Source organism: Oncorhynchus clarkii, unplaced genomic scaffold, assembly GCF_045791955.1.
Source record: "Oncorhynchus clarkii lewisi isolate Uvic-CL-2024 unplaced genomic scaffold, UVic_Ocla_1.0 unplaced_contig_2184_pilon_pilon, whole genome shotgun sequence".
NCBI lineage: Eukaryota > Metazoa > Chordata > Actinopteri > Salmoniformes > Salmonidae > Oncorhynchus > Oncorhynchus clarkii.
The window spans coordinates 606,809-623,911 of record NW_027257947.1 but is presented as its reverse complement, the minus strand read 5'-3'; the positions used below and the strand labels follow the sequence as shown (position 1 = coordinate 623,911).

At 45.1% G+C, this 17,103-nt stretch overlaps 1 protein-coding gene across 1 annotated transcript; it reads right to left on the bottom strand.

Annotated features, from left to right (window-relative positions):
• Positions 1 to 2,706: 2,706 nt before the first annotated feature.
• On the bottom strand, positions 2,707 to 16,825 carry LOC139394166 (little elongation complex subunit 1-like). Its single transcript, XM_071142205.1, has 7 exons — positions 15,233 to 16,825; positions 12,955 to 13,123; positions 12,192 to 12,352; positions 11,803 to 11,993; positions 9,375 to 9,475; positions 7,585 to 7,683; positions 2,707 to 3,648 (listed from the first exon to the last, which is right to left on the bottom strand). The coding sequence occupies exons 1-7, from the start codon at positions 16,823 to 16,825 to the stop codon at positions 3,467 to 3,469; spliced, it is 2,496 nt and encodes an 831-aa protein (XP_070998306.1). The 3' UTR covers positions 2,707 to 3,466.
• Between the last annotated feature and the right edge of the window lie 278 nt (positions 16,826 to 17,103).

The following is a 17,103-nucleotide window of genomic DNA, read 5'->3' as shown; positions in this document are numbered from 1 at the left end:
CACCAGGTAACATTCTGAGTATGTTGTCTAGCAGCACCATATCACCAGGTAACATTCTGAGTATGTTGTCTAGCAGCACCATATCACCAGGTAACATTCTGAGTATGTTGTCTAACAGCACCATATCACCAGGTAACATTCTGAGTATGTTGTCTAGCAGCACCATATCACCAGGTAACATTCTGAGTGTGTTGTCTAGCAGCACCATATCACCAGGTAACATTCTGAGTATGTTGTCTATCACTAGCAGCACCATATCACCAGGTAACATTCTGAGTATGTTGTCTAGCAGCACCATATCACCAGGTAACATTCTGAGTATGTTGTCTTTCACTAGCAGCACCATATCAGCAGGTAACATTTGGAGTATGTTGTCTATCACTAGCAGCACCATATCACCAGGTAACACTGAGTATGTTGTCTATCACTAGCAGCACCATATCACCAGGTAACATTCTGAGTATGTTGTCTATCAGCACCATATCGCCAGGTAACATTCTGAGTATGTTGTCTAGCAGCACCATATCACCAGGTAACACTGAGTATGTTGTCTAGCAGCACCATATCACCAGGTAACACTGAGTATGCTGTCTATCAGCACCATATCACCAAGTAACACTGAGTGTGTTGTCTATCAGCACCATATCACCAGGTAACATTTTGAGTGTGTTGTCTATCAGCACCATATCACCAGGTAACATTCTGAGTGTGTTGTCTAGCAGCACCATATCACCAGGTAACACTGAGTATGCTGTCTATCAGCACCATATCACCAAGTAACACTGAGTGTGTTGTCTATCAGCACCATTTCACCAGGTAACATTCTGAGTGTGTTGTCTATCAGCACCATATCACCAGGTAACATTCTGAGTGTGTTGTCTATCAGCACCATATCACCAGGTAACATTCTGAGTGTGTTGTCTATCAGCACCATATCACCAGGTAACATTCTGAGTGTGTTGTCTAGCAGCACCATATCACCAGGTAACACTGAGTATGCTGTCTATCAGCACCATATCACCAGGTAACACTGAGTGTATTGTCTAGCAGCACCATATCACCAGGTAACACTGAGTATAGTGTCTATCACTAGCAGCACCATATCAGCAGGTAACACTGAGTATGCTGTCTATCAGCACCATATCACCAGGTAACACTGAGTATGCTGTCTATCAGGACCATATCACCAGGTAACACTGAGTATGCTGTCTATCAGCACCATATCACCAGGTAACACTGAGTATGTTGTCTATCACTAGCAGCACCATATCACCAGGTAACACTGAGTATGTTGTCTAGCAGCACCATATCACCAGGTAACACTGAGTATGTTGTCTAGCAGCACCATGTCACCAGGTAACAATCTGAGTATGTTGTCTATCACTATCAGCACCATATCACCAGGTAACACTGAGTATGTTGTCTATCAGCACCATATCACCAGGTAACACTGAGTATGTTGTCTATCAGCACCATATCACCAGGTAACACTGAGTATGTTGTCTAGCAGCACCATATCACCAGGTAACACTGAGTGTGTTGTCTAACAGCACCATATCACCAGGTAACACTGAGTGTGTTGTCTAACAGCACCATATCACCAGGTAACACTGAGTGTGTTGTCTAACAGCACCATATCACCAGGTAACACTGAGTATGTTGTCTAGCAGCACCATATCACCAGGTAACACTGAGTATGTTGTCTAGCAGCACCATATCACCAGGTAACACTGAGTATGTTGTCTATCAGCACCATATCACCAGGTAACACTGAGTATGTTGTCTATCAGCACCATATCACCAGGTAACACTGAGTGTGTTGTCTATCAGCACCATATCACCAGGTAACACTGAGTATGTTGTCTAGCAGCACCATATCACCAGGTAACACTGAGTATGCTGTCTAGCAGCACCATATCACCAGGTAACACTGAGTATGCTGTCTAGCAGCACCATATCACCAGGTAACACTGAGTATGTTATCTATCAGCACCATATCACCAGGTAACACTGAGTATGCTGTCTAGCAGCACCATATCACCAGGTAACACTGAATATGCTGTCTAGCAGCACCATATCACCAGGTAACACTGAGTATGTGTAAATGTACTTGGTAAATAAAGGTGATTCTGAAAAGAACGCGTTTGCTTTCTGAATGTTCTAGAATAGTTCCAGTTTCACTTGGTTTCTCCATGTGCCATCATGGGCAGGCTTTCTATCACCACAATGGGAAGGAGGAAGAACAGGCTTTTCCCCACTATCCCCATTTAGTTTGACTGGTCAGTAATAATGACCCTTTAAAGGTCAAGACACAGCAGTGGCATGGATAATGGATAGATGGATGAATGATGGATAATGGATGGATGGATGAATGATGGATAATGGATAGATGGATGAATGCTGGGTAGATGAATGGACAATGGATGGATGAATGGATACTGGACAATGGATGGATGAATGATGGACAATGGATGGATGGATGAATGATGGATGCATGCTGGATGGATGAATGACGGACAATGGATGGATGAATGATGGATGGATGATGGATGACTGGTCAGTAATAATGACCCTTTAAAGGTCAAGACAGAGCAGTGGCATGGATAGTTGATGGATGGATAATGAATGCTGGATGGATGATGGTCAATATGGAGAAGTGGAGCAGTCTTCCATGAGACAATCATTGAATCATATTATTAAACAATGTTTACCTCTTAGATTTTAATTTGTCAAATTAAATAGAAATAATAGGCTCTGTAACAGTGAACATTTACAAAACATTTACAGAAGTAAGAAGATATTGTATACAACATCATATTTACAAAGTCATGCTTAACATATAAAGAACCGCAACAGAAAACATCAAGGGGAACGTGATGCGTTAACCAACAGATAAATAATATGGACATTAAAACCAGTCCCAGAAGTTCAGTCCACAGCAGGGTTCAAGGTGTCAGATCTGAAAAGGTATGGATAGGTAACAGTTAAGGACTAGGGATTATGAGCTAGGGGTTAGGGGTGTGGAGGTGTTAAGGACTAGGGATTAGGAGCTAGGGGTTAAGGACTAGGGATTAGGAGCTAGGGGTTAGGAACTAAGGGTTAGGAGCTAGGGGTTAGGAGCTAAGGGTTAGGAAGGGTTAAGGACTAGGGATTAGGAGCTAGTGGTTAGGGGGTTAGGAGCTAAGTGTTAGGGGTGTGGAAGGGTTAAGGACTAGGGAATAGGAGCTAGTGGTTAGGGGCTAGGGGTTAGGAGCTAAGGGTTAGGGGTGTGGAAGGGTTAAGGACTAGGGAATAGGAGCTAGGTTTAAGGGACTAGGGGTCAGGAGCTAGGGGTTAGGAGCTAGGGGCTAGGAGCTAGGGGTTAGGAGCTAGGGGTTAGGAGCTAGGGGTTAGGAGCTAGGGGTTAAAGACTAGGGGTTAGGAGCTAGGGAATAGGAGCTAGGGATTAGGAGCTAGGTTTTAGGGACTAGGGTTTGATGTGTCGGCAGAGCGAGGCGATCTGTGTGATGCAGCTGGTGACAGCGGGGGGGACGGGCTGGGTGGTCTCTCCTCGCCAAGACGCCAGCGCAGCCAGAGCCTCCTTGGGGTTGCTAGGCGACAGGTCGTAGACAGTGTAGACAGCTGCCAGCTGGACCTCCCAGGGAACACCTGGAAAAGACATCACAGAGACTCATTGGTTGGCCATCTGTCCAATTCAGACACTCAGATCTGTCCAAGTCTCATCTGTAAAAACGAAACAAAAAGTAATTCTGCTCAGATGAGACTGGACAGATGTCTGCCCGGTCCCGTCTGCCCGGTCCCGTCTGCCCGGTCCCGTCTGAGCAGAATTACTTGTTGTTTTTAGCAGAAGAGTTAGGGTTACAGGTACATACATCCCACCCAGAAACTGAGGTTATCAGGAAACGAGGCGTACAGCGCCTTCAGAAGGTAATCAGAACCCTGGACTTTTTACACATTTTATGTTTACAGCCTTAACCTAAAATGGATTAAATTAAATACAAATATCAGCAATCTACACACAATACCCCATAATGACATCACAATACCCTATAATGACATCACAATACCCTATAATGACATCACAATACCCCATAATGACATCACAATACCCTATAATGACATCACAATACCCCATAATGACAAAGGGTTAGGGTTAGACAAATTAAATACCTTACTAAAAGTTTGGACACCTACTCATTCCAGAGTTAATTTATTTTTTACAATTTTCTATATTGTAGAATAATAGTAAAGACATTAAAACTATGAAATAAAACACATGGAATAATGTAGTAACCAAAAGAAAGTGATAGATACTCAAATATAAAATATATTTTATTTATCTTCAAAGTAGCCACCCTTTGCCTTGACAGCTTTGCACAATCTTGGCATTCTCTCAACCAGCTTCACCTGGAATTATTTTCCAACAGTCTTGAATGAGTTCCCACATAGCACTTGTTGGCTGCTTTTCATTCACTGGGCAGTCCAACTCATCCCAAACCATCTCAAATGGGTTGAGGTCGGGTGATTGTGAGCTCAGGTGCATCCGGTTTCCATTGATCATCCTTGAGATGTTCACACAACTTGATTGGAGTCCACCTGTTCAATTGATTGGACATGATTTGGAAAGGCCCACACCTGTCTATATGAGGTCCCACAGTTGACAGTGCATGTCGGAGCAAAAACCAAGCCATGAGGTTGAATAAAATTGTCCGTAGAGCTCCGAGACAGGATTGTGTCAAGGCACAGATCTGGAGAAGGGAACCAAAACATTTCAGAAGGTCCCCAAGAACACATTGGCCTCCATAATTCTTAAAATGGAAGAAGTTTTGAACCACCAAGACTCTTCCTAGAGCTGGCCCCCAGGCCAAACTGAGCAATCAGGGGAGAAGGGCCTTGGTCGGAGAGGTGACCAAGAACCCGATGGTCACTGATAGAGCTCCAGACTTACTCTGTGGAGATAGTAGAACCTTCCAGAAGGACAACCATCTCTGCAGCATTCCACCAATCAGGCCTTTATGGTAGAGTGGCCAGACGAAAGACACTCCTCAATAAAAGGCACATTACAGACCGCTTGGAGTTTGCCAAAAGGCACCTAAAGGACTCTGAGACCATGAGAAACAAGTTTCTCTGGTCTGATGAAACCAATATGAATCACTTTGGCCTGAATGCCAAGCGTCACGTCTGGAGGAAACCTGGCACCATCCCTACAGTGAAGCACGGTGGTGGCAGCATCATGCTGTGGGGATGTTTTCAGTCACAGGGACTGGGAGAGAATAGTCAGAATCGAGGTTCACCATCCAACAGGACAACGACCCTTAGCACACAGCCAAGACAATGCAGAAGTGGCTTCAGGACAAGTCTCTGAATGTCCTTGAGTGGCCAAGCAAGAGCCTGAACATCTCTGGAGAGACCTGAAAATAGCTGTGCATCCAACCTGCCAGAGCTTGAGAGGATCTGCAGAGAAGAATGGGAGAAACTCCCCAAATACAGGTGTGCCAAGCTTGTAGCGTCATACCCAAGAAGTCTCATGGCTGTAATCGCTGCCAAAGGTTCTTAAACAAAGTACTGAGTAAATGGTCTGAATACTGATGTAAATGTAATATTTCAGTTTTTATTTTTATAAATTAACAACGTGTCTTAACCTTTTTTTTGCTTTGTTCATTATGGGGTATTGTGATGTCATTATGGGGTATTGTGATGTCATTATGGGGTATTGTGATGTCATTATGGGGTATTGTGTGTAGATGAGGGGGAAAACAACAGTGTAATCCATTTAGAATAAGTCTGTAACCTAACAAAAGTCAAGGCATCTGAATACATTCTGCATGTCCCACGTCACAGAAGCGGCATTTGTAAACGTAAACATTTTTTCTTCTAAATCAAAAAGCATTTTTTTGACAGAAATGCCTTCTGGAATATGTGAACGTTCATGTGCCTTAATAACAAACTTGTATTCCATCCATAAATACAAATACAATGGTTAAATTACGAGCCTAGTTGGTTTAGCCACAAATAGCCATGATTGGCCGAGATAATGAATGGGCTGGACATGCCAGGAGAGGAGTTTGGATTGGTCTACCATGCCGGATGCTTCTGTCTATAACGTGAGCTGTTCAGTATGTGTTGACAGTCGTTTCTACCGCACCGTTTTTGAAAGATATAACGTTAGCCATTGAGAACTACAAATGTTTTTCTACTTTTCTCAGCAACATTGAAAGCCTGAATGTAGCAGGCGCTATCGACAGATCAGTTGGAACAAGTGATGGGCTACTTTCTGCACAGGCCACAGTCAGTGTGAACCGGAGTGACTTGACACAACGCTGCCAAACAAGATGTAGCTACAACCAAACCGGAGTTAAATGGTTCCAGTCAGTGTGAACCGGAGTGACTTGGCACAACGCTGCCAAACAAGATGTAGCTACAACCAAACCTGAGTTAAACATGGTTCCAGTCAGTGTGAACCAGAGTGACTTGACACAACGCTGCCAAACAAGATGTAGCTACAACCAAACCGGAGTTAAACATGGTTCCAGTCAGTGTGAACCAGAGTGACTTGACACAACGCTGCCAAACAAGATGTAGCTACAACCAAACCGGAGTTAAATGGTTCCAGTCAGTGTGAACCAGAGTGACTTGACACAACGCTGCCAAACAAGATGTAGCTACAACCAAACCGGAGTTAAATGGTTCCAGTCAGTGTGAACCAGAGTGACTTGACACAACGCTGCCAAACAAAATGTAGCTACAACCAAACCGGAGTTAAATGGTTCCAGTCAGTGTGAACCGGAGTGACTTGACACAACGCTGCCAAACAAGACGTAGCTACAACCAAACCGGAGTTAAATGGTTCCAGTCAGTGTGAACCAGAGTGACTTGACACAACGCTGCCAAACAAGATGTAGCTACAACCAAACCGGAGTTAAATGGTTCCAGTCAGTGTGAACCGGAGTGACTTGACACAACGCTGCCAAACAAGACGTAGCTACAACCAAACCTGAGTTAAACATGGTTCCAGTCTACCGTGAAGCGTTCCTCCATGTAAGAGTCTAGCTACAATTTCAGATATAAGTTCTTAATTTTGTCAGAAATGTGTTTTTATTGCAAGCTAAAGTGTACTGTTAGTTAGCATGCTGGCTCGCTAGCTAATGTTACATGTATAATCTGTGTAGTAATATGATTTGAATCAGAAATCCATTCGCGCTGCTAGTTATAGCCTAATGTTAGCTAGCTAACGTTTACCCTAGTCTGTTAGCTTTAGCTACCTGCAGATTCATACTACAGCTATGACCATGTTTGTATTGGTAGTAGCACGAGCTGGGATTGTGCCCAGTCATAGTTTAGCTAGCTAGCCACATTCAGCCGTGGCAGTATGTTCATCCTGAAGCATTGAACTACACACATTCAGCCGTGGCAGTATTTCATCCTGAAGCATTGAACTACACACATTCAGCCGTGGCAGTATTTCACCCTGACAATAGACATTCTGCCGGGTTAAAGCGACTGGGATGTCAGTCCGTCTGAGTAGAATGACTGATGAAATATAGATGGACCATTCCAGAAGCTTTACAGTAGACGGTTGGTTACCTTCTGACTGTCCGTGTCTGGCGAATGTGTTGATGACCCTGGCGATGTTCTTCACAGACGAGCCGCATCTCTCCTTTATTCCGAGCTGCCCGAGGCGCCCTAACGAGGTGGTTCTCATGGTTACACTTCATTGGTCAGTACAAATTATACAGTGCCTTGCGAAAGTATTCGGCCCCCTTGAACTTTGCGACCTTTTGCCACATTTCAGTCTTCAAACAAAGATATAAAAGAATCAACAACAAGTGGGACACAATCACGACATTTATTGGATATTTCAAACTTTTTTAACAAATCAAAAACTGAAAAATTGGGCGTGCAAAATTATTCAGCCCCTTTACTTTCAGTGCAGCAAACTCTCTCCAGAAGTTCAGTGAGGATCTCTGAATGATCCAATGTTGACCTAAATGACTAATGATGATAAATACAATCCACCTGTGTGTAATCAATTCTCCGTATAAATGCACCTACACTGTGATAGTCTGAGGTCCGTTAAAAGCGCAGAGAGCATCATGAAGAACAAAGAACACACCAGGCAGGTCCGAGATACTGTTGTGAAGAAGTTTAAAGCCGGATTTGGATACAAAAAGATTTCCCAAGCTTTAAACATCCCAAGGAGCACTGTGCAAGCGATAATATTGAAATGGAAGGAGTATCAGACCACTGCAAATCTACCAAGACCTGGCCGTCCCTCTAAACTTTCAGCTCATACCAAGAGGCCCATGATCACTCTGGATGAACTGCAGAGATCTACAGCTGAGGAGGGAGACTCTGTCCATAGGACAACAATCAGTCGTATATTGCACAAATCTGGCCTTTATGGAAGAGTGGCAAGAAGAAAGCCATTTCTTAAAAGATATCCATAAAAAGTGTTGTTTAAAGTTTGCCACAAGCCACCTGGGAGACACACCAAACATGTGGAAGAAGGTGCTCTGGTCAGATGAAACCAAAATTAAACTTTTTGGCAACAATGCAAAACGTTATGTTTGGCGTAAAAGCAACACAGCTCATCACCCTGAACACACCATCCCCACTGTCAAACATGGTGGTGGCAGCATCATGGTTTGGGCCTGCTTTTCTTCAGCAGGGACAGGGAAGATGGTTAAAATTGATGGGAAGATGGATGGAGCTAAATACAGGACCATTCTGGAAGAAAACCTGATGGAGTCTGCAAAAGACCTGAGACTGGGACGGAGATTTGTCTTCCAACAAGACAATGATCCAAAACATAAAGCAAAATCTACAATGGAATGGTTCAAAAATAAACATATCCAGGTGTTAGAATGGCCAAGTCAAAGTCCAGACCTGAATCCAATCGAGAATCTGTGGAAAGAACTGAAAACTGCTGTTCACAAATGCTCTCCATCCAACCTCACTGAGCTCGAGCTGTTTTGCAAGGAGGAATGGGAAAAAATGTCAGTTTCTCGATGTGCAAAACTTATAGAGACATACCCCAAGCGACTTACAGCTGTAATCGCAGCAAAAGGTGGCGCTACAAAGTATTAACTTAAGGGGGCTGAATAATTTTGCACGCCCAATTTTTCAGTTTTTGATTTGTTAAAAAAGTTTGAAATATCCAATAAATGTCGTTCCACTTCATGATTGTGTCCCACTTGTTGTTGATTCTTCACAAAAAAATTAAGTTTTATATCTTTATGTTTGAAGCCTGAAATGTGGCAAAAGGTCGCAAAGTTCAAGGGGGCCGAATACTTTCGCAAGGCACTGTATATATATATATAAAAAAAGAAAGTGTTTCATGATTTTTTTTTTTACACAAACAAAACACCACCCACCTATGAGTCTGAGGACCGCAGCCACAGTGACATCCTGGATGGGTGTTTGTCTTGACCTGGGCTGGGTCACCCAGGAGTTCATCATCGGCCACAGCTCTGTACTTTAAACAGAACAACAACAACACACCTAAGGCCACGATTCACTGACTGATACACACTCCTACATACTGTATCTACTGTCTTCAGTCTGTCATGTTGTCTCTGACTGATACACACTCCTACATACTGTATCTACTGTCTTCAGTCTGTCATGCTGTCTCTATCTGACTGATAAACACTCCTACATACTGTATCTACTGTCTTCAGTCTGTCATGTTGTCTCTATCTCCACTGACTGATATCGTGATACAGGTTGTGGCCGAAAGTTGAGAATGACAAATATTAATTTTCAAAGTCTGCTGCCTCAGTTTGTATGATGGAAATTTGCATATACTCCAGAATGTTATGAAGAGTGATCAGATGAATTGCAATTCATTGCAAGGTCCCTCTTGGCCATGCAAATGAACTGAATCCCCCCCAAAAAACATTTCCACTGCATTTCAGCCCTGGACCAGAAAAAAGGACCAGCTGACATCATGTCAGTGATTATCACGTTAACACAGGTGTGGGTGTTGACGAGGACAGGGCTGGAGATCACTCTGTCATGCTGATTGAGTTCGAATAACAGACTGGAAGCTTCAAAAGGAGGGTGGTGCTTGGAATCATTGTTCTTCCTCTGTCAACCATGGTTACCTGCAAAGAAACACATGCCATCATCATTGCTTCGCACAAAAAGGGCTTCACAGGCAAGGATATTGCTGCCAGTAAAATTGCACCTAAATCAACCATTTGATCAACCAAGTTCATCAAGAACTTCAAGGAGAGCGGTTCAATTGTTGTGAAGAAGGCGTCATGGCGCCCAAGAAAATCCAGCAAGCGCCAGGACCGTCTCCTAAAGTTGATTCAGCTGCGGGATCGGGGCACCACCAGTACAGAGCTTGCTCAGGAATGGCAGCAGGCAGGTGTGAGTGCATCTGCACGGACAGTGAGGCGAAGACTTTCTGAGGATGGCCTGGTGTCAAGAAGGGCAGCAAAGAAGCCACTTCTCTCCAGGAAAAACATCAGGGACAGACTGATATTCTGCAAAAGGTACAGGGATTGGACTGCTGAGGACTGGGGTAAAGTCGTTTTCTCTGATGAATCCCCTTTCCGATTGTTTGGGGCATCCGGGAAAAGCTTGTCCGGAGAAGACAAGGTGAGCGCTACCATCAGTCCTGTGTCATGCCAACAGTAAAGCATCCTGAGACCATTCATGTGTGGGGTTGCTTCTCAGCCAAGGGAGTGGGCTCACTCACAATTTTACCTAAGAACACAGCCATGAATAAAGAATGGTACCAACACATCCTTCTAGAGCACCTTCTCCCAACCATCCAGGAACAGTTTGGTGACGAACAATGCCTTTTCCAGCATGATGGAGCACCTTGCCATTAGGCAAAAGTGATAACTAAGTGGCTCGGGGAACAAAACATTTATATTTTGGGTCCATGGCCAGGAAACTCCCCAGACCTTAATCCCATTGAGAACTTGTGGTCAATCCTCAAGAGGCGGGTGGACAAACAAAAACCTGCAAATTCTGACAAACTCCAAGCATTGATTATGCAAGAATGGGCTGCCATCAGTCAGGATGTGGCCCAGAAGTTAATTGACAGCATGCCAGGGCGGATTGCAGAGGTCTTGAAAAAGAAGGGTCAACACTGCAAATATTGACTCTTTGCATCAACTTCATGTAATTGTCAATAAAAGCCTTTGACACTTGTAATTACACTTCAGTATTTCATAGTAACATCTGACAAAAATATCTAAAGACACTGAAGCAGCAAACTTTTTGGAAATTAATATTTGTGTCATTCTCAAAACTTTTGGCCATGACTGTATAGTGTAGAGAATCATTGTACCATCTAAATCGCTGTATCTTTTCTACAACCATATTTACTGTTTACAGCCGGGCCGGTGTACAAAACCAAAACCAAAAGATGAAAAAAATTCAACTTTAGACCGGAAGCATAGAAATAGTGACATAGAACAGATCTACCTCTTCTTAGACTGGCTTTCAATGACAAATGACAGATCTATAACTCGCATTTCTGTGTGAATTTTGCAGATGTCACCTAAAAAGTGACATCTGCAGTCAAATGGGGCTAACTGGCTGAGTTCGTTACATACATTATCTAACCATCTTCAACGCTTCACAAAATCATTTTTAGGTCGTTTTCCACCCCCCCCCCCACATGCTGTCTAGCTAGATTATTATTTATCTGGATGGTCATAATGACATTAAAAGAGTTTGCTAAATGTATGCATCTGGTTCTGTCTTCACTGTTTTGTTAGCTGGTGAATTTCAGTCCAGCTGTGGCAGTCAACAACAACCAATAGCAGGCCTGCTTTCTACCTCAGTAGGTTGTCATGGGTCCACTTCCAGTGTGTATGAGAGCAGAGCAGCTCCAGGGTGAAGACGTGTTGCCAGGCAACGGGGTTCAGGTCCTGTCCCTGTCGCGGGTGTTTCTGGAAGGTCATCTCAGCTGCAGCTCTGACGGACGTCAACGTGCGGGACACCAACTGATCCACGTCACTAGGAGGACTCTGGGGACACAGACATGGCATGAAGTCCAAACAGATGTTACGCCAAGCTTCACAATACACAAACAGGAAATGGCCTTCTCAGTGACGGAATACCGACAACTCTTCCCTCTGTTAATTGATCAGAAGGCGGAGACCAATAGACAACAGTAGATCCATAAAACCTCATGACCACAGACCAAGATTACAGAGATGCCATACCTTCTCCCAACCCAGGTAAGCAGTTAGGCAGTGGAGCACCTCTCCTTGAGCTTTGACCTTGGTGACCGTGTGGATGGCCTGGCACACTACAGTCCTGCAGGAGAACACATTGGGCCATGTGGTCACCATGAACAGAACCAGCTTGGTTGACTCAGGGAAATCTGGGGGGGAACAAGAACAGAAACAATGTCAACTCAAGCTGTGAAGTCAAGTGACGTCAGTCAAATCAAGCTATTCAATGAAGCCATGTTACCTTCTCTAAGGACACTGTAGGCCAGGATGTGTTACCTTCTCTAAGGACGCCGTACCTTCTCTAAGGACACTGTAGGCCAGGATGTGTTACCTTCTCTAAGGACGCTGTAGGCCAGGATGTGTTACCTTCTCTAAGGACGCTGTAGGCCAGGATGTGTTACCTTCTCTAAGGACGCTGTAGGCCAGGATGTGTTACCTTCTCTAAGGACGCCGTAGGCCAGGATGTGTTACCTTCTCTAAGGACGCTGTAGGCCAGGATGTGTTACCTTCTCTAAGGACGCTGTAGGCCAGGATGTGTTACCTTCTCTAAGGACGCCGTAGGCCAAGATGTGTTACCTTCTCTAAGGACGCCGTAGGCCAAGATGTGTTACCTTCTCTAAGGATGCTGTAGGCCAGGATGTGTTACCTTCTCTAAGGATGCCGTAGGCCAGGATGTGTTACCTTCTCTAAGGATGCTGTAGGCCAGGATGTGCTACCTTCTCTAAGGACGCTGTAGGCCAGGATGTGTTACCTTCTCTAAGGATGCTGTAGGCCAGGATATGTGCTCTGTCCCAGTCCCTCCTCCGTCGGCACAGAGCAGTGTAGACTCTAACCAGAGCCTGGAGGTGAGACCCAGGCAGCTCAGTCCTCTCAGTCTTCAGCTTAGTCAGCATCACCGACATCAGGTCATCTGCCAGAGGCTGACAAGTCACAGAACAGCCATGTACCAATGATTCACAGTACCAACGATTCACAGGACAGACATGTACCAATGATTCACAGGACAACCATGTACCAATGATTCACAGGACAACCATGTACCAATGAGTCACAGGACAACCATGTACCAACGAGTCACAGGACAACCATGTACCAACGATTCACAGGACAACCATGTACCAATGAGTCACAGGACAGCCATGTACCAACGATTCACAGGACAACCATGTAAAAGGTGTTACCGTCTACAAATTAAAGGGATACTTTAGGATCTCTGCTAGCAGATACCATTAACTTCTAGTCATTATGCTAACGCTAGTTAGCAACTACGTTCAAACTGCACGGAGACATAAAAATGGTATCCACGAGACCACCTGACTCTGGGGAAGTCGATAAAGGAGACCACTTGACTCTGGGGAAGTCGATAAAGGAGACCACCTGACTCTGGGGAAGTCGATAAAGGAGACCACCTGACTCTGGGGAAGTCGATAAAGGAGACCACCTGACTCTGGGGAAGTCGATAAAGGAGACCACCTGACTCTGGGGAAGTCGATAAAGGAGACCACCTGACTCTGGGGAAGTCGATAAAGGAGACCACCTGACTCTGGGGAAGTCGATAAAGGAGACCACCTGACTCTGGGGAAGTCGATAAAGGAGACCACCTGACTCTGGGGAAGTCGATAAAGGAGACCACCTGACTCTGGGGAAGTCGATAAAGGAGACCACCTGACTCTGGGGAAGTCGATAAAGGGTCTCATTGACAAAATCCAGAATAGAGGTCGACCGATTAATCGGAATGGCCGATTAATTAGGGCCGATTTCAAGTTTTCATTTTTACCGTTATTTAACTAGGCAAGTCAGTTAAGAACACATTCTTATTTTCAATGACGGCCTAGGAACGGTGGGTTAAGTGCCTCGTTCAGGGGCAGAACGACAGATTTTCACCCTGTCAGCTCGGGGGAACCAATCTTGCAACCTTACAGTTAACTAGTCCAACGCTCTAACCACCTGCCTCTCATTGCACTCCACGAGGAGCCTGCCTGTTACGCGAATGCAGTAAGCCAAGGTAAGTTGCTAGCTAGCATTAAACTTATCTTATAAAAAAACAATCAACCATAATCACTAGTTAACTACACATGGTTGATGATATTACTAGATATTATCTAGCGTGTCCTGCGTTGCATATAATCTGACTGAGCATACACCTAAGTATCTGACTGAGCAGTGGTAGGCAGAAGCAGGCGCGTAAACATTCATTCAAACAGCACTTTCGTGCGTTTTGCCAGCAGCTCTTCGTTGTGCGTCAAGCATTGCGCTGTTTATGACTTCAAGCCTATCAACTCCCGAGATGAGGCTGGTGTAACCAATGTGAAATGGCTAGCTAGTTAGCGCGTGCTAATAGCGTTTCAAACGTCACTCGCTCTGAGCCTTCTAGTAGTTGTTCCCCTTGCTCTGCATGGGTAACGCTGCTTCGATGGTGGCTGTTGTCGTTGTGTTACTGGTTCGAGCCCAGGGAGGAGCGAGGAGAGGGATGGAAGCTATACTGTTACACTGGCAATACTAAAGTGCCTATAAGAACATCCAATAGTCAAAGGTTAATGAAATACAAATGGTATAGAGGGAAATAGTCCTATAATAACTACAACCTAAAACTTCTTACCTGGGAATATTGAAGACTCACGTTAAAAAGGAACCACCAGCTTTCATATGTTCTCATGTTCTGAGCAAGGAACTGACACGGTAGCTTTCTTACATGGCACATATTGCACTTTTACTTTCTTCTCCAACACTTTGTTTTTGCATTATTTAAACCAAATTGAACATGTTTCATTATTTATTTGAGGCTAAATTGATTTTATTGATGTATTATATTAAGTTAAAATAAGTGTTCATTCAGTATTGTTGTAATTGTCATTATTACAAATAAATAAATAAAAATTGGTTGATTAATCGGTATCGGCTTTTTTTGGTCCTTCAATAATCGGTATCGGCGTTGAAAAATCATAATCGGTCGACCTCTACTCCAGAAGCATGCCTTTAAAAGATCCTACGGTAAATATGCTATGTAGGCAAAGCTGTTCGTGACTAACCTCATTGTTTGAGAACTCAGAGAGGACCTCCTTCTCCTCATCCCGTAACACAGGTTTCCTAGACAGATTCCCAACAAACAGGTGACTCTTGATGACAGGTAACAGGTCAAAACACTGGGCTGCTATCTTCTCTAAGGCCTGGGATATGGAGGCTTCGCCTGCTGCTTTCCCAACCAGTTTCTCTTTCTCTAAGGCCTGGGATATGGAGGCTTCGCCTGCTGGTTTCCCAAACAGTTTCTCCATCTCTGTAGGCTGTGAAGAACTCCCATGTTGAGGTGTTCTGAGTAGTGGGTCAGGACAGGCTGATGTCGTGGAGGATATCCCCTTCGCAGCAGGGCCGGCCGTCGCCCCAGCAGGGCCGGGGGAGCAGTTATCCAGCCTCAGTCTTTTGGCACTCTTTGGTAGAAGCATGTTGACTCCACTTCGCTTCCCTCTTTGCTCTGTTTTGGTGAAAGCCGTGGACGAGGAGTTGATGGTTTTGAAGCCAGATATCTGACTGACAGAGCTGGAAGGTGTGGTCCCCGTCTCAGCAGAAGACATAGAGAGGTTTCCTCGGAGGATACTGAGAGTCCAGGCACGGGCAGACAGTTCTGGATACATGCTGTCTAGAATCCTCATGGAGTTCTCCTGGGCGGGACTAGTGGAGGAAGAGGAGGGGCTGAAGGCAGGAAGTCTCCCTGGAACAGGAACAGCGTGTTTAGGAGTGGCTGAACCAAACTGTAGTGGTGAGGAAGGGGTGGTTCGAGACGGGGAGCTCAACATCTGACCATCAGGTGCTGTTTGGGATCCCACAGGGGAAACAGGCCCTTCCATTGGTGAGGGAAAGGACAGTTTACCAATCACCTGTCTTGGATTGCCAGGTTTTACCGGTCTCGGAGGAGTTAAAGTGAGAGGCATCAGAAGAGGAGGTAGTGGAGGACCCATTTCAAAGCGAACCTTCCCAATGGGAACTTTCCATGTACATTCTGGGGAGTGGCCCACAGGCAAGGCTGCTGTAGGTTTTGGGGAGTGGCCCACAGGCAAGGCTGTTGTAGGTTCTGGGGAGTGGCCCACAGGCAAGGCTGCTGTAGGTTCTGGGGAGTGGCCCACAGGCAAGGCTGCTGGCCTGATCCCATCACTCATGTCAGGGCTGAGTCTTTCAATAATAACTTTACATGAAAGGGTGGCCGTTTGCTGGCCGTCCCTGGGAGCCGCTCCGTCCCTGGGAGCCGCGCCGTCCCTGGGAGCCGCGCCGTCCCTGGGAGCCGCGCCGTCCCTGGGAGCCACGCCGTCTTTCACTGAGCTGGTTTGGACTGCGTTTGATCTAACAAGACTCTTCCTGACACGCCCACTTCTAGTACTGATCATCTCAGTCTGGTCTTTCCCACCTAGTTTCTCAGACCCTTCATCTGTCAGCTGGGACTCAGAGATGCAGTCGGTGGTTGTAGGACGCTTACGGTCAGCTTTCATATCCTGGTGTTGTAGAACATGGACTGGGCGATCACAATCTTTCAGCATCCCGTTGTTCAAAGGCTCGTCCCTCTGTAACTCTGTAGGAGACGGTGGATTCCTAACGTCAGACCCTGGGTCTTCAGCATCTTTCCTTCCATTCATCCTCTTCGGTTGTGTACCAGATCTCAGGAGCTTCACGTTCACCACAGGGGAAAGACATATGGGACTATGTAACCTCTTGCAAACTGTATGGTTTCTGCTACTCTGAGCATTGGGTTTTGTTGCCTGGATGTCTTCATGGAGTTCAGATGTCGTAGTACAGTTCTCTACGTTATTTACAGAGCTCATTAAACTGGCAGGAGAGATGTGGACACTTGTTTTTGTCAGCGGTGCCAGAGACTTCTGTTCAGATGATGATTCCTCTGCCCCAGAGGAATGCA